Below are 17,970 nucleotides of genomic sequence, written 5' to 3'. Positions count from 1 at the left end.
CGGAAGCCGCTCTGGCATGGAGCCAGAAGACCCCGAGACTTGAGCAGCCAACACAGCCGTCGACTCACCATGCGTTCCAATAGCTTGCACAGAGTATTTGTCAAGCTGATGGGCCGATAGCTATCCACATTAAGCGGGTCCTTACCAGGCTTCAGCACCAGAATGACGGTACTCTCCCGCCACTGCGACGGAAAGACACCATCGCCCCACATGCGGTTGAAGATGGCAAGAACACACCGCTGACAGTCCGGGGAAAGGTGTTTGAGCATCTGATTGTGGATGCCATCTGGCCCAGAGGCTGTATCGGGGACTGTGCCAGGGCGCTCTGGAGTTCCCACAAACTAAATGGGGCGTTATACGCCCCAGGGTGGCGAGAAGCAAAGGAAAGCCATTTGCCTTCCTCCCGGCGTTTGAGCGCGCGAAACGCGGGCGGGTAATTCCCCGACGTAGAGGCCCGAACATAGTGCTGAGCGAAATGCTCGGCGATTGCATCGGCATCGGTGGATACCGCCCCGTTGATGATAAGCCCTGCGACACCTGTAGAGTGTTGCAATCCAAAGATGCCCCGAATCTTCGTCCACACCTGGGAGGGTGAAGTACGGGAACCAATGGTGGAAACATACCTCTCCCAGCACTCCTGTTTCCGCCTTTTGATGAGCTGCCGTGCCTGAGCACGGAGACGCTTGAAAAAAAATTAGGTTCTCCAAAGACGGGTGCCGCTTATGTCGCTGAAGAGCCCGCCGACGTTCTTTAATGGCTTCAGCGACCTCCGGAGACCACCAAGGCACTGACTTTCGCCGGGGGCACCCTAACGAACGAGGAATGGTACGTTCCGCAGCGGAAACAACCACTGCAGTCAGTGTCTCAACCGCCACATCGATGGTACCGTGGGGGAGAGATTCAACAGTGGCAGCAGAGGAGAACGTTTCCCAGTTTGCCTTGCTAAATGCCCATCGAGGCAGGCGTTCATGGGATCGACGCTGGGGTAGTGAAAGGAAGATGGGAAAATGGTCACTACCACACAAGTCGTCATGGACTCTCCAGTGGACCAATGGTACAAGCCCTGGGCTGCACAACGACAGATCTATGGTCGAGAACGTGCCATGCGCCACACTGAAATGTGTGGCGGCGCCAGTGTTTAAGAGGCAGAGGTCGAGTTGGGAGATGAGATTCTCGACCTCTCTGCCTCAGCCAGTAACCTTCGTTCCACCCCACAGGGGATTGTAGGCGTTAAAATCCCCCAGGAGAAGAAAAGGCGTGGGGAGTTGGGCGACAAGTGCAGCCAATTCGGTCAGGGAGACTGTACCACCTGGAGGGAGATAGACACTGCAGACAGTTATGTCCTGGGTAGTCCTTACGCGCACAGCCACAGCTTCCAATGATGTTTGAAGGGGCACAGGAGCACTATATACAGAGGTAAGGACATACAAGCAGGCTCCACCTGACACACAATTGTAAGTGCTACGGTTGCAGTAATAACCCCTGTATCCACGAAGGACAGGGGTCCGCATTGCCGGGAACCAGGTTTCCTGGAGGGCAATGCAGAAAGCAGGTGTCAGACTTAGAAGCTGTCGTAGCTCAGGGAGATGGCTAAAATAACCGCCACAATTCCACTGGAGGATCGTACAAAGCGTGTCCTTAAGGGCATGAAGGTACTGAAAAAGCAAATTACTGCACAGAGTCACATGCTGCCACCGACTGAGTGACTGACGTCGCAACTGCCATCGTTTCTGAGACAGCAAAATCGAGGTCATCTGGGGACGCAAAGAGCTCGACCTCATCCTCAGAGGCTGAGCTGACAGGAAGCGTTGGCGCGGGAACCACTGGGTCCTTAGGCTTCTTAGAGAGCTTCCTCTTCTCTCTCTTGTCTTTGGGAGGAGGGTTCGCATGCTGGAAGGGCTTTCCGGATGCATTGTCAGGAACAGAGGAAGAGCGTGAAGCCCTTCGACCAGCAGCTGGTGGCTTCCTCAGCCACTGGCTAGTGTCTAGCGAGACACTGGTAAAATCCTTGGAAGGGACTCCCCCAAGGGACCCCTTTCGAACGAGTGAGGCCGGAGGAGGCTGTTGCCTCTCCGGCTGAGCAGCCGGAAGAGGCTCTTGCCTCTCCAGCTGAGGAGCCGGAAGAGGCTCTTGCCTCTCCGGCTGAGCAACCGGAGGAGGCTGGTGCCTCTCCGGCTGAGAGGTGGGGATGGATGTCCCCAGTTGTTCGGGGTCCACTGCCCCCAAACCGGGTGTTTTGGGAGCAGTGGAAGAGAGTGTGGCCCCTACCAGCGGTGGGGCAGGTGTAACTTTCCTGTTCTGTGGGCCAACTGAGAAGGGAGTCTTTGCAGGAACTGGTGGCGGCAGAGTTGCAGCAGCATAACTCCTCAACATAGATGTGGGGTTAAGCCGGTCTAGCTTCTTCCTTGCCTCTTGGTAAGTTAAACGGTCCAGGGTCTTAATTTCTTGTATCTTCTGCTCTCGTTGGTAGACTGCACAGTCTGGCGAGCAGGGAGAATGATGCTCCCCACAGTTAACGCAGGTGGGAGGCGGAGCACATGGAGCATTAGGATGTGAAGGTCGTCCACAATCACGACACGTGGGGCTGGCAGTGCATCTGGAGGACATATGTCCAAACTTCCAGCACTGGAAGCATCGCATAGGGGGTGGGACATAGGGCTTGACATCGCACCGGTAGATCAGGACCTTGACCTTCTCAGGCAAGGAGTCACCCTCAAAGGCCAGGATGAAGGCACCAGTAGCGACCCTATTATCCTTGGGCCCCCTAAAGACACGACGGACAAAGTGCACACCTCATCGTGCTAGGTTCTCCCGTAGCTCGTCATCAGACTGTAGCAGAAGATCTTTATGAAAAATAATCCCCTGGACCAAATTTAAAGACTTATGGGGAGTGACATGAACGGGGATGTCACCGAGCTTCTCACAGGCGAGTGATTGTGCAGATGAAACTGCTTGTATCAAAATAGCCCCGCTCCTCATTTTGGAAACAGATGCCACTTCCCCAAACTTATCTTCAAGATGGTGAACAAAGAAGAGAGGCTTAGTCCCCAAAAACGAATCCCCATTGGTTCTGCTGCACACAAGGTATCGCGGTGAATACGGCTCCTGTCTGTCCGCAGCCCTACGTTCCTCCCATGGCGTGGCTAGGGAAGGGAACGATTTTGGGTTATATGTCACAGCATTAAATTCTGTCTTACCGCGCTTAGAGACGTTGGCGGTCGTGCGACCACCGGATTGAGACTTCACCCGCTTCATTGCGGGGCATCCGCCCCGTTGCCACCCACTCCGACCAGGGGCTCTCCCCACGGGCGCCACCCAGCCACAGCAAAGGCCACCTGGTAGGATGGCCGTTGCCGGGAGTACTGATGCCCCAGAGAGACGAGCATCGACTCCTTGGCTTACGTGGGGAGGTGTCAGCTCAGGCATCGGCAGTATGATCCCTGTGTTGTCAGGAGGCTACAACCTAGAGGGTACATGACGACCCCACCAAAACGGGCTGGCTACCGTGCTGGATTTTGGGTGCCATGGGTAGTCCATAGTGATCGTGGGTGCAGATGGTGACGCACCAAGGGCGTTACGTACACAATCCATCAGGTGTGTATGCCCAAAATGACAGATGGAGGGTGCAGTTACGACGCCAAGACGATCAAGAGTGCCAAGGCCTTAGGGCACAGAGGACTGAGGGTGCACCACATAAGGTGTCCTTCCCCAAAAGGCTTGTACTTCTGTGGAATTTGGAAAAATGGAGGTCAAACCCTAATGGGGACCATCACATTAAGGCCGAAACGTTTGAGACTCCTTTTAGTCGCCTCTTACAACAGGCAGGAATACCGCGGGCCTATTCTAACCCCCGAACCCGCAGGGGGGGATTCGAGCAGTGATTAAGTACTTCATAAAGAAAGGTATGAAAGCAAAGGACATTCATGCTGATTTCTGGTGGACTCTGCTCCTTCATATTCAACTGTCCAAGCGGACAAATGAATTTAATTTGGTCGGGAGAGCTTAGATGAGGATCTGTGCGGTGGTCGGCCAAGATGTGTCACTACTCCAGAAATCATTGCAAAAGTGCACAAAATGGCCTTGGAGGATCACCGACAGAAAGTGCGTGAAATTGCTTACGCCTGCCAGATGTCATCTGAAAGGGTATATTACATTTCAACTGAAGAATTAGAAATGAAAAAAAAAAATCTGCAAGATGGGTGCCGTGACTCTTGACGATGGATCAAAAAGGCATGAGAATGGACATATCGGAACAATGTTTGGCCTGTTTTAGGAGAAACGAACAAGATTTTTTGTGCCAGTTTGTGACCATAGATGAAACATGTATGCACTACTATATCCCAGAGACAAATCAAAAGTCAAAGCAGTGTAAACATGCTGATTCTCCGCCATCAAAAAATGCAAAGACATTCCTTTGGTGGGAAAGATCAAGGCATCAGTGTTCTGGCATGCAAAGGGGATTCTGTTTGTACATTCTCTCCCCACTGGGCAAATGATTACTGGAGAATACTACCCTAACCTTCTGGACAAATTGCAATGAAAGACACGCAAAAAGAGGGCAGGTTCAGCAAGGAAGAAAGTCATCTTCCATCAAGACAATGCGCGCCCGCACACATGTACCATCACCATGGAAAAATTAGACAAACTAAGGTATGAATTGTCACCACACCCGCCTTATTCACCTAATATGGCTCCGGCACTCTTCCATCTCTTTCCAAAATTGAAAATTTTTCTCAGTGGACGAAGATTCACTTCCAATAACGAATTGATAGCCAGAGTTGACAACTATTTTGCAGGCCTGGAGGAAACTCATTTTCGAGATGGGATCTAGGCACTGGAACATCATTGGACCAAGTGTATTAATAGACAAGAAGACTACATTGAAAAATAAAAAGAAGTTTCAGTGAGGTAAGTACTTTTTTCCGTTCCACTCCATAAACTTTTCAAACCACCCTAGTACCTTCAGACTCCTGCTGACCAGAAGGATGCTTTAATAAGTTTATGTACCCTCATGGGTCAGCAAATTTATTTCATTACCCATCAAAGAATGGCAAATGCTGTGCTCTGGTACAGCACATTATTGCAGCACTATCAGTGAACTCCTCTGGCTGGCAGTATAGTTTTCATCATGACATTCTACAGCAAATTAATGAAATATAATATTCACATAATCTGAGTAAACATCAGCTCAGGATCATAAAAAGAGATCACTTCTAGCTTTGATCTGACATTTAAAGAAATGTATCATCAGGTTTGGAATCCTGCGTAAGGAAACACTCATCATGCTTGAGAACCTGTGTATAGAAACCCACATGTGAGCCCTATGGAAATGGAGATGTTGGTTTCCTCATTTTACAAGAAACCAGCAGTGGTTAAGCCCCTGTGAAGCATGACAACACAATTATATAATTTATCTAAAAACAAAGACGATGTGACTTACCGAACGAAAGTGCTGGCAGGTCGATAGACACACAAACAAACGCAAACATACACACGAAATTCAAGCTTTCGCAATAAACTGTTGCTTCATCAGGAAAGAGGGAAGGAGAGGGAAAGATGAAAGGATATGGGTTTTAAGGGAGAGGGTAAGGAGTCATTCCAATCTCCCACTTCCAGCTCCACTCCCCCCAAAACCTCAAAATTCCAATCAACACAATCTGGAACCACAACACCCTAATTCAGTAGTTAACCTTTCCTCCTTCAATCCGAAACCTCTGTCCTATCCAAAGGCCTCTCCTTCAGCCCCACTCCCAGATTCAACCAAACAGCCCTTGTCAAAGATTTACTGTCCTACTCTCTGCTGGAAATATCACTTTGCCACAAAGAAAAATAATTCTAATCCTACTCCTAATGATCCAACTCCCCAAGACACTATCCAAATTGAACCCTGCCTGGAACAGTTCCGTCCTCCGTCACAGCAGGACCCACATCCTCTTCCTCAAAATCACCCACTCCAAACCTTCCAAGAATTTCTGACTTCCAGCCTTGCCTCTCAATCCTTCTTAAAAAACCTCAATCCTACTCCCAACATCACCACTGCTGAAGCCCAGGCTATCCGTGATCTGAAGGCTGACCGATCCATTGTCATTCTTCCGGCGGACAAGGGTTCCACAACCGTGGTACTTGATCATCGGGAGTATGTGGCTGAGGGACTGCGTCAGCTTTCAGACAACACTACATACAAAGTTTGCCAAGGTAATCCCATTCTTGATGTCCAGGCGGAGCTTCAAGGAATCCTCAGAACCTTAGGCCCCCTACAAAACCTTTCACCTGACTCCATCAACCTCCTGACCCCACCGACACCCCGCACCCCTACCTTCTACCTTCTTCCTAAAATTCACAAACCCAATCATCCCGGCCGTCCCATTGTAGCTGGCTACCAACCCCCACAGAACATATCTCAGCCTACATAGATCAACACCTTCAACCCATTACATGCAGTCTCCCATCCTTCATCAAAGACACCAACCACTTTCTCGAATGCCTGGAATCCCTACACAGTCTGTTACCCCCGGAAACCATCCTTGTAACCATTGATGCCACTTCCTTATACACAAATATTCCGCACGTCCAGGGCCTCGCTGCGATGGAGCACTTCCTTTCACGCCGATCACCTGCCACCCTACCTAAAACCTCTTTCCTCATTACCTTAGCCAGCTTCATCCTGACCCACAACTTCTTCACTTTCGAAGGCCAGACATACCAACAATTAAAGGGAACAGCCATGGGCACCAGGATGGCCCCCTCGTACGCCAACCTATTCATGGGTCGCTTAGAGGAAGCCTTCTTGGTTACCCAGGCCTGCCAACCCAAAGTTTGGTACAGATTTATTGATGACATCTTCATGATCTGGACTCACAGTGAAGAAGAACTCCAGAATTTCCTCTCCAACCTCAACTCCTTTGGTTCCATCAGATTCACCTGGTCCTACTCCAAATACCATGCCACTTTCCTTGACGTTGACCTCCACCTGTCCAATGGCCAGCTTCACACGTCCGTCCACATCAAACCCACCAACAAGCAACAGTACCTCCATTATGACAGCTGCCACCCATTCCACATCAAACGGTCCCTTCCCTACAGCCTAGGTCTTAGTGGCAAACGAATCCGCTCCAGTCCGGAATCCCTGAACCATTACACCAACAACCTGAAAACAGCTTTCACATCCCGCAACTACCCTCCCCACCTGGTAGAGAAGCAAATAACCAGAGCCACTTCCTCATCTCCTCAAACCCAGAACCTCCCACAGAAGAACCCCAAAAGTGCCCCACTTGTGACAGGATACTTTCCGGGACTGGATCAGACTCTGAATGTGGCTCTCCAGCAGGGATACGACTTCCTCAAATCCTGCCCTGAAGTGAGATCCATCCTTCATGGAATCCTCCCCACTCCACCAAGAGTGTCTTTCCGCCGTCCACCTAACCTTCGTAACCTGTTAGTTCATCCCTATGAAATCCCCAAACCACCTTCCCTACCCTCTGGCTCCTACCCTTGTAACCGCCCCCGGTGTAAAACCTGTCCCATGCACCCTCCCAACACCACCTACTCCAGTCCTGTAACCCGGAAGGTGTACACGATCAAAGGCAGAGCCACGTGTGAAAGCACCCGCATGATTTACCAACTGACCTGCCTACACTGTGAAGCTTTCTATGTGGGAATGACCAGCAACAAACTGTCCATTCGCATGAATGGACACAGACAGACAGTGTTTGTTGGTAATGAGGATCACCCTGTGGCTAAACATGCCTTGGTGCACGGCCAGCACATCTTGGCACAGTGTTACACCGTCCGGGTTATCTGGATACTTCCCACTAACACCAACCTGTCAGAACTCCGGAGATGGGAACTTGCCCTTCAGTATATCCTCTCTTCTCGTTACCCACCACGCCTCAACCTCCGCTAATTTCAAGTTGCTGCCGCTCATACCCCACCTGTCAATCAACAACATCTTTGCCTCTGTACTTCCGCCTCGACTCTGCCCAAACTCTTTGCCTTTACAAATTTCTGCTTGTGTCTGTGTATGTGCGGATGGATATGTGTGTGTGTGCGCGCGCGCGAGTGTATACCTGTCCTTTTTCCCCCCAAGGTAAGTCTTTCCACTCCCGGGATTGGAATAACTCCTTACCCTCTCCCTTAAAACCCACATCCTTTCGTCTTTCCCTCTCCTTCCCTCTTTCCTGATGAAGCAACAGTTTGTTGTGAAAGCTTGAATTTCGTGTGTATGTTTGTGTTTGTTTGTGTGTCTATCGACCTGCCAGCACTTTCGTTCGGTAAGTCACATCATCTTTGTTTTTAGATATATTTTTCCCACGTGGAATGTTTCCCTCTATTATATTCGTATCTCCAATTATATAATTTTTCATCCATACACTATTGTTTCACATAAACTGCAGACTATGCAAACGCAAAGTATGCATACTTTAAACCAGAATTAAACTAGCACATCAATAGCATTGCATGATAAAAAAACACACTCAAAATTTGTTATGTTTCCATAAGGTAAGGTTCAACACCCATAAAATGCATATTAACCATGAGCTGTTTATTTGTCCCATTTGTCATCTACCGGTTTCGGTTATTAATGATCATCCAGGATGCAGGGTATAATGGATTAGTTAAATGCATCCCATATCTCTTTGAAGCTAAACATATGCCTTATTCAGCTCCAAAGGGGTATGGGGTGTTTTTAACTAATCCGTTGCACCCAACATCCTGAGTGATAGTTAATAACCGAAACCGGCAGATGATTAATGGGACAAATAAACAGTTGATGGTTAAAAAGCATTTTATAAAATACTCAAAATTCTCTATAACATGAATCCTTAAAAAAAAAAAAAAAAAAAAGAAAGAAAAAAGAAAGAAAGGTCAGGCAGGCTGCTATGAACTCCACCAAAAATTTACACAATGTGACAATAGTGTAAGATGTGAAGACAGTTTATACAATGTGTGTAGTAGCTGTTAGACAACAGTTTTTCTACCATGATGTCCAGTGCCTTGGTAACACGAAGTTAAATTTTGAATTTTATAAGCAGTTTGATTCTATAGTTATCATAGCAGAAAAACAGGCTGAATTATGTCATGATGAGCCATGACAAAAGAAACCCCTTTTTCGAGTCGTTCTGACTATCTCACTTCCTAGTCAACAAGACATTTGATATTACCTTCCCCACAGAGTACTAAACAATTACAGAACATAGTAAAAAATGTCAGACTATGGGCATATTTTCCACGCAACTCCACCCTGACATTTTTAAGGCCTTAAAGACTCACACTGAAAACCAAATCTAATTTTATAGGTGGTTTAGAACATGGTCTTTCTTTGAAAATGGTTTAAAAGAGTTTGCAACAAACTTTTTTGTAAAAACTCATTTTTGGCATTTTTACAAAAACTGTCAATTTTGTCCTCAATTTGTAAACTATTGGAAAGCAGTAGGAGAATTAAATTTTAAATCCTAAGACTTTATATTGGCACGTTATTATGTGCAAGTTTCATGTTTATCTGGCAATTACTTCAGAAGGTATAAAAAGGTAAACTTTACATTTTTCAAGCATATATTTTTTACGTTGACTATGCTTCAAATCATCCGTATAAAAATTGTTCAAGAAATCATCTTTTGTTATTTCATTCAAGAGAGTGCAAAAAGTTGCAAAAGACGGCCTAGTTTTGTTTCTTTCTACAATAATTTCCAGAGATAGTTGGTGAAAACTCAAGGGTGCATTATTGATAGCTGCGCTATGGGGTCAAATGAATGAGTAGTATAATGGCAAAAGCAAAACTTTGCTGATGTTCACTAAGAACATGCGCAAAAGTGTACACAAAATTTCAGCAAAATCTGGATTTTTTTCCAAAATTGACCACTTGGAACAGAATGGTTCAGTAGTTATTTAGCAACTGAGAGGCTTGCACAGCATTAATTAACATGGAGGGCTGCATCAAACGAGTATTCAAACAACAACAACAAATGGTAACAAAGTAAGTGTTAAGCTAAGAAAACTGAAAAAAGAGGAGGGAGGGAGAAGAACGAGAGAGAGGATGTGATAAATGAGCAACACGATAAATGAAAATGAGTTTCTTGTGCACCAAAAAGTAGACCCAAACCCCAATAAATACTGTGACTGCTGACATTTCCCAGTTTCTTATGATTGAGACGAACATGTTATTGCTCGCTCTCTCTCTCTCTCTCTCTCTCTCTATGTATGTATCATACCTTGACCTCCTCCTCCTGCGCTTTTTCTCTTCATTACTTCTACTTCTGCGCTTTCTTTTCTTGCTTTCCTTGCTGCAACTACTGCTTCTCTTCTTCTCTTTACTATCGTTTTTGCTACTTTTCTCCTTGCTAAGACTCCTGCTTTTCACATCCTTGCTACAGCTCTTGCTCCTTTTCCTCTCCTTGCTGCTGCTTTTACTCTTCTTCCTTTCCTTGCTACGGCTCTTGCTCCTCTTCTTCCTCTCCTTGCTGCGGCTCTTGCTCCTCTTCCTCTCCTTGCTGTGGCTCTTGCTCCTCTTCCTCTCCTTGCTGTGGCTCTTGCTCCTCTTCCTCTCCTTGCTGTGGCTCTTGCTCCTCTTCCTCTCCTTGCTGTGGCTCTTGCTCCTCTTCCTCTCCTTGCTGCGGCTCTTGCTCCTCTTCCTCTCCTTGCTGCGGCTCTTGCTCCTCTTCCTCTCCTTGCTGCGGCTTTTGCTTCTCTTCCTCTCCTTGCTGCGGCTTTTGCTTCTCTTCCTCTCCTTGCTGCGGCTTTTGCTTCTCTTCCTCTCCTTGCTGTGGCTCTTGCTTCTCTTCCTTTCCCTGCTGCGGCTCTTGCTTCTCTTCCTCTCCCTGCTGCGGCTCTTGCTTCTCTTCCTTCTATCTTTACTTCGGCTTCTGCTCTTCCTTTTCCTCTCCTTGCTGTGGCTTTTACTTTTTCTCTTCCTCCTCTCTTTGCTGCGGCTACGGCTTCTCTTTCTTTCTTTGCTACGGCTCTTGCTCTTCTTCCTTTCTTTGCTTTGGCTTTCGCTCTTCCTCCTCTCTTTGCTGTGGCTGTTGCTCCTCTTCCTTCTCTCCCTACTTCGACTTTTGCTCCTCCCCCTCTCCTTGCTTTGACTCTTACTCTTTCTCTTCCTCTTCTCTTTGCTGCGGCTCCTGCTTTTTTTCCTTGCCTTGTCATTATTTTTGTTGGATTCTCTTTCTTTACTGCAACTCTTACTTCTCTTTCTTTCTTTGCTGTGACTCTCACTCTTCTTCCTTTCTTTATTGGCATTCACTACCTTCCTCTCTACCTCATTGTGACTGTTGTTATTTTCCTCTGCCTTGCTCTCTTTGTTCTCTTTGTCAGTAGTTTTATCCTTGCTATGACTTCTGTTCTTACTACAACTCTTGCTTGCATCTTCGTTCTCATTGTCTTGTTTTTCTTCATTATTCTTCTTCTCTTTGGCTTCACATTCTTTTTCTTCAATTTCAGTAACACAGTCTATTTCCTCACAAAAGTTCTTCTCATCTTGAATGCAGTTTTCTACACTTGCGGTAATGGCATTAGACTTCTCATTCGCATCACTTACGAGTTGATCGTGAGGAGTTTCACTGTTTTCCTCGCTGCTAGTTTTCTCTATAATACTGTCAACTGAGCCAATGACTCCTGCAGCTGCAGCAGTGCCCTGTCCTGAGGTATTATTTTGTTCTTGCAGAATCTCAGTGCCCTGTGTTTTAGTTGTTAATAAATTATCACTTGCCTCACTTTCTTTATTAGTACTTTCTACTTTACAAGAATCTTCATCCTTCGAGTCTGCTTCTATTTTTTTTGTTTTGGTCTTTGCATCTTTCCTTTCTTTGCTTTTGCTCTCATTACTGCTTTTTTTGCTTTCACTTCTACTTATACTCCGGCTTCCACTGCCTTTTCGATCTTTGCTGTTACTCCTGCTTCTGCGCCTTCTGTGATCCCTACTGTGGCTCCTGCTTTTGCTACTGTGCTTGCTTCTTTTACAATTTTTGCTTTCACTTCTCTTTCTGTCTTTACTACTTTTTCTGTCCTTACTGTGGCTTTTACTTCTCCTATTTGATTTCTTTCTGCTACTACTATGACTTCTTTCACTCCTACTTCTTTTTGCTGACTTTGCATGACATTTGCTTTCTTTGCTCTTCTCTTTCTTGTCTTTGCTGCAAGTCTTATCATCTATGTGGGCAGTATTTCTTTTTTCGCTGCTACCTGCAGATTTTCCATTCTCAGCACTATGACTCTTTTTAACTTCACTCTGACCTGCTGATGGTGGAGAATTTTGATCAGATTTAATGCACTCCAAAAGTTCTGAATTTTTTAGGTTAGACTGGCAATTTTTGGTCTTTTTTTGTTCACCTTCAAAATTTCTTTCTCCCATTTCAGGCTGGTCATCACAAGCAATAGATTCCATCTCATCTGTGTTTTCTAATATTCCTTCATAGCTGGCTGCAATACTAATACACTCTTCTTCATCATCAACTACTTCCCTAATACAATCATTAGAACATTCCATTCTGTTCAAATTATTGTCTAACTGTCCTGTCAAAGTATGTGAAATTGACAATAATGTATTAACACTACAACTTCTCTGTTCATTACCAACAACTTCAGCTGCAAGATTATTCTGTTCATAATTTTCTCCACCATCACATCTTACAACCCCTAAATCTTCCTGACACTGATTTTCTGAATTAAATTTATTCCCATTGCTTTCGGTTACAGGTATAGCATTATTCGAACTAATGTGAGCATTACAGTTGGCCTTAGGGTCTAAAAGGTTGCTGCTTTCATTACCAGTATGTTCAATGCTCATAATGGTATTTTCCAGTGCAGAACTAGACAGTTTTGGTATATAACAATCACTCGCTTCATTTTTCTTTGCATCATGAGTGCAGTTTGCATTGCACTTAGAGCCATCAGAAGAGCTTTCAAATTTGGCAATTATGGCTCCCTCACAATACCCCATATATGAACCATTTTCATCCTTAGCATGCGCTTCTCCATCAGAGTTCAGAGTTTCTTGGGCGTCAAAGTGCTGGGGTTCATTTATTTCCAACTGTGTCCTACCTGGTAAGCATTTACTGTGGATCAACATATTTGTATTACAGTCATCGGTAACAAACTGGCTACCAGTAGCACTTATACAGTGTTCACTACTATCATCTTCATCCTTACTGTTGGGATCAGGTCTTTCTTGGCTATGTACATTGGAAGGCATTTCTTTCCCATGTTCAGTGTTAACAGGATCTTGAGGAACAATTGTATGAGCATCATTAACAGGTTCTTGAGGAGTAACCGTTTGCACATTATCATCGATACATTTTGAATCTTGCCCATCTTGATCATCTGCTGGAGCCTGTGAATCCCTTTGAGGTGGAGATGAGTGACTATCATTTGTATCTGCATTACCTGATATACCACCACCAGCTGACCCAGGTTCAGAGCCCCCACCGCCAGCCCCACTGCCACTGCCACTGCCACTAGCACCTCCTCCACCTGGACTTCCACCTTTGCTGTCTCTGTCTTCATTGCCAACATTTTTACCTTCATTAGAAGATTCTGATTCAGCTTCACGTTTCTTCTTACGGTCTCCACTTCCAGTGCCACTTTGGCTTCGACTACGGCTACAACTATGGCTTCGGCTGCGAGTTCGGCTATGTTTGGACTTACGACCCTTGCTATGGGAACGTGATTTTCTTCGAGACCTAGAGCGTCGCTTTCGACTCCGTGATCTTCGCCTACTCCGTGTGCGAGATCGTCGCCTGCTGCGACTACGGCTCACAGTTCGCCTGCGACTGCGTGATCTTCTCCTGTGACTTCGGCTTCTACTGCGTGTCCTGTGTCTACGACCGCGTGATCCACGTCTACTGTGTGACTGGCTACGCCTTCGGCTTCTGCTTCTACTTGGAGACCTCCTGCGACTTCGTGATCGTCTTCTACTGCGGGACCGTCTTCTACTGCGGGATCTTTTCCTACTACGAGATCTCCTTCTACTACGAGACCTCTTTCTACTACGTGACCTCTTTCTGCTTCTCGATCTCTTCCTACTCCTCGATCTCTTACGGCTTCTTGATCTCTTTTTGCTGCGTGATCTCTTCTTGCTTCTGCTAGAGGACCTTTTCCGGCTGCGGCTACGTGACTTCCTACGACTTTTCCCACTTTTTCCACGGCTGCGGCTTCTTTTTCTGCTGTGACTCCGTTTTCTACTGCGACTTCTCTTCCTGCTGCGGCTCCTCTTTCTACTACGACTCCTCTTTCTACTGTGGCTTCTCTTTTTGCTGACACTGCGTTTACGACTCTCTTTCCTATGCTTGCTGCTTCTGCTTCTACTGCGCTTCCTTTCTGTACTGCACACTTTATCTTCTTCTTTCTCCTCATTAATTTTACTGTCCTCAGAAACCTCTTTACCATCAAGTGTTTCATCTTTTTGTTCATCACTTCTCTCAGCCTCCTGCTCCACAGGACTACTATCAACCTTCAATATATCGCTATCATCCTTATTCGTTCCAGAACTATCTAAATAACTGTCTTCACAAACAAGAACTTCCCCATCAATGCAAGAATCTTCAGTCTTTTGATGCTCTGCATCTTTAGCAGGAAGGTCATTATCCCCATTCTTTTCATCTTGACTGTCTAACATTTCATCCACATGAATGGTTACAGCATCTTCACTTTTTTTAACTTCCTCTGGCAACTTGACATTTTCCTGAGTTGGAACACCTTCTATAAATGTGTTTGTTGTAGTATCAGATGACTGCTCTGTCATAGTTATTTCTTCATTTGCTATCATCTGAGATTCTAATGGTACACTGTCAAGCTCTACAGTTTTGCTTTCTGTAATTGCTTCAGAAGTTTCCTCTGATGCATGTGGAATGGTTATGTTAGCCTCTGTTTGTTCGTTATTTTGTTGCGTCTGTTCATCTACTGTTTTTGATTCTACATTAACATTCTTTTCAATAGCCTCAATACTTTCATGTTGTTTCTCCTCATGTTCTTCATCAATCTGAATTTTATCTTCATCTTCCACAGCTTTTTCATCATTTAAGATGTGCTCCAAAATAATTTTTGGTTTTTTCTCTTCGCTTGTAGATCTTTTTTTGTCTTTCTTGGCCTTCTTTTCCTTCTTAGATTTCTTGCGCTTTCCAGATTTTTTCTTTTCCTTGTGCCCATCTTTCAGTATGTCTCCCTCTGTGTTGGCTACTGCACTACAGTTGTTGGTTCTCATATGTTCTGTTGCTTCTCCTACAAGCTGTCCATCAGATTTCTCTTCTTTAATTCCGCTACCACATTTCCGATCTTCCTCACACTTATGTCGCTTATTTTTTTTATTTCTTTTGTGTTTCTTTTCTTCCACTGTGCTCTTCCCACATTCTTGAATTGGTTTTCCTTCTTCCTTTGTACCACTTATTATTTCACTGCTCTGGTCATTTGTGATGTGATGTTCTTCAGTCACTAACCCCTGATTTTCAACACTGATACTACACTTTTCATCTACTTCAACTGTAGATACGTCCCCAACAACCTGCCCAGTTTCAGTTCTACACACCACTAATGCAGCTTCATTTTCTTGAACTGCATCAACTATTCCCTGTATTTTTGCTTCCTTCCTTTTATTTCGCTTCCTGTTGTGTTCTCCACTTTCCTGATTTTCAACAGACTGTGTTTTATTCTTCTTACGTTTTGCCTTTTTTATATCCTTCTCTCTTTGTTTCGTATCATTAGTTGCTATGACTGCAGCCAATGGAGTTTCAACTGATGCAGACAGCCCTTTACTAGAATCATGGTTCTCATTTCCAGCAGCATCTTTTACACCCTGTTGCTCTCCCTTACTAGCATTTTCTGCTTCATGTTCTACCTTTTTAGTTTGACTAACACATTCAGTATCATCTAACAATTTATTATTTCTTCTCATAATAGGTAAACTTTCTGCATTGTGGTTTTCACACGTATTTGCATTAACAGCATCACCACCACTGTTCTGATTATCTGTATTGCAAGTGCCATTAACTTCCACCTTTTCACCATTCTTCATATCTTCCACTGCACTTTCTACTTTAATAGCAGTACTAGGTACTGCCCCAATAGTGTCGCCGAAACATGAAGAGTTTGGTGACGTAAGAGCCTGGACTGTAGGTTCAGCTGATTCATCCTCACTTAGCACTTCCTGTTTGATGAAGATCTCAGTAATTTTCTCGTTTTCCCCACCATTGGTTTCCTTACTTTGCTCTTCACTAGCAACAGAATTCTTACATGGTGTAAGGCTTTTTGTATTATGAGAGTTGTTCTTTTCACTGTGTGCACTTTGATGCTTCTGAGACCTGGAACTTTTCTGTTCTGCCGTCTTTTGACGAGCAGAGCTTCTGCTGCAACTTGGACTGTGCTCTGGACTCAAACTTCGCTTTCCACTGAAACTACGTACAGGGCTTTCACTTAGTTTCCGACTAACACTACCTGTCAGGCTGGATTTCCTCACACTACAACTGCGTCTTTTACTTGAAGTATTCTGCTGAACTTGAGAATCGCTTCTTTTTCTGCTCTCACTCCTTCTTGGGGTAGGAGATACACTCCTGTTGTGACTTGAGCTTCTTCTCGAAGAAGGTGACTGACTCCTACCCCTACGTGATTTGCCGAGTGGTGTCGGAGAAGGACTGTGCCTATTGCTAACACTGCGGTTGCGGCTCAAACTTCTTTTGCGGCTAAGGCTCCGTTTGCAGCTCGGGCTACGCTTAAGGCTTAAACTTCGTTTCTGGCTCGGACTACGTTTGTGACTCCGGCTCCGTTTGCCACTTATACTACGTTTATGGCTCAGGCTACGTCGTCTTCTGCGGATGCGACTTAGACTTCGGCTGATACTCTTCCTTAGCCTACTTACACTACGACTTACAGTTCGTCTTCGCCTCCGGATGCTTGGGCTACGGCGTCTCCGTAGCCTGCTTGGGCTACGACTTACACTGCTCCTCCTACGACGCCGACGGCTGCGACTACGGCTTGGAGTTCGTGCCCTGCGCAACCACCTGAGGCGACTTAGGCTGCGGGTCGGGGTTCTCCAGCGGCGGAGGCTACGACTGGGACTGCGTCTCTGCCTCCGTATTCTACTCAAACTCCGACTAACTTCCCTGCGAATACGACTCAGACTTCTACTACTGCGCCGTCCACGAAGTTTTGGCCGACTACGGCTGCGTGTCCTGCTTACTCTTCTACGTATTCGACTCAAACTGCGACTAATTTGACGCCGAATGCGACTCAAGCTCCTACTACTTCGTCGACCAACACGACTTCTACTGCGACTGCCTCTCCGGTGTGATCGAGTTACGCTGCGACTACTGTGCCGCCATGTCCTGCTCGGGCTGCGGCTACTAGCTGCTGAACTTTGTCCACTTGACGAGGTACCACTGCCACTGCTGCTTCTGCTTGCACTCCTCTCTCTCCTCCTGCTCCTCTTTTTCTTGCTTTGGCTTCGCTTCTTTTTTTTACTGTGGCTCATATTTTTAGACTTCTAATCACTTTGCTTTCTTGTTCAGGTATTTGCTGTCGCACTTAATACTTTAGCTGTGCTACACAACTGTACTCGTTCAACTCCTGTGAAAAACAATTTCACACAGATGTATTTAGTATAACAATATTTTTTTACATAAACATTACAGCAATAAGATTAACAGTTGCCAATATAAGACATTAAATATTATGTTTTCTACAAGCAGCCTATAAGTGTGTGGCCAAAGCTGTAAAATCTAACACTCTCAAAGAGTGCTGTCTCCAAAGGCAACAACTTTGCTGCTCCAATAAGAAATCAACATAGTGATTAGTACTTCACTTTCAGATTGAATCTAGTGACAGTTACACGGTGGGAGCCCCCAACCCCCTTCCATATTTCATAATTTGTGCATGAAAGGTGTACATAATATGCATATAAAAATTCTCAGCAGGGACTTGTCCATTAGCTAATACAGGTTTCCCGAATTAACATTGCAGTTTTATTTTTTTATGGTGAAAGGTGCATTA

At 45.5% G+C, this 17,970-nt stretch overlaps 1 protein-coding gene across 4 annotated transcripts in view; it reads right to left on the bottom strand.

Moving 5' to 3' along the window:
• Positions 1-17,547, bottom strand: part of LOC126259967 (serine/arginine repetitive matrix protein 2-like) — a 400,597-nt gene extending 383,050 nt beyond the window's left edge. For all 4 annotated transcript variants that reach the window (XR_007546580.1, XR_007546579.1, XM_049957081.1 and 1 more), the window contains exon 1: positions 10,209-17,547. Coding sequence is in view for 2 of the 4 variants with exons in the window: in XM_049957081.1 (XP_049813038.1) it covers positions 10,209-17,452 (7,244 nt within the window). In the remaining 2 variants the exon portion in view is untranslated. The remainder of the gene's footprint in view (positions 1-10,208) is intronic.
• Positions 17,548-17,970: the final 423 nt, after the last annotated feature.

Source organism: Schistocerca nitens, chromosome 5 (assembly GCF_023898315.1).
Source record: "Schistocerca nitens isolate TAMUIC-IGC-003100 chromosome 5, iqSchNite1.1, whole genome shotgun sequence".
In the NCBI taxonomy this organism is placed as follows: domain Eukaryota; kingdom Metazoa; phylum Arthropoda; class Insecta; order Orthoptera; family Acrididae; genus Schistocerca; species Schistocerca nitens.
This window is presented reverse-complemented; position numbering and strand designations above follow the sequence as displayed.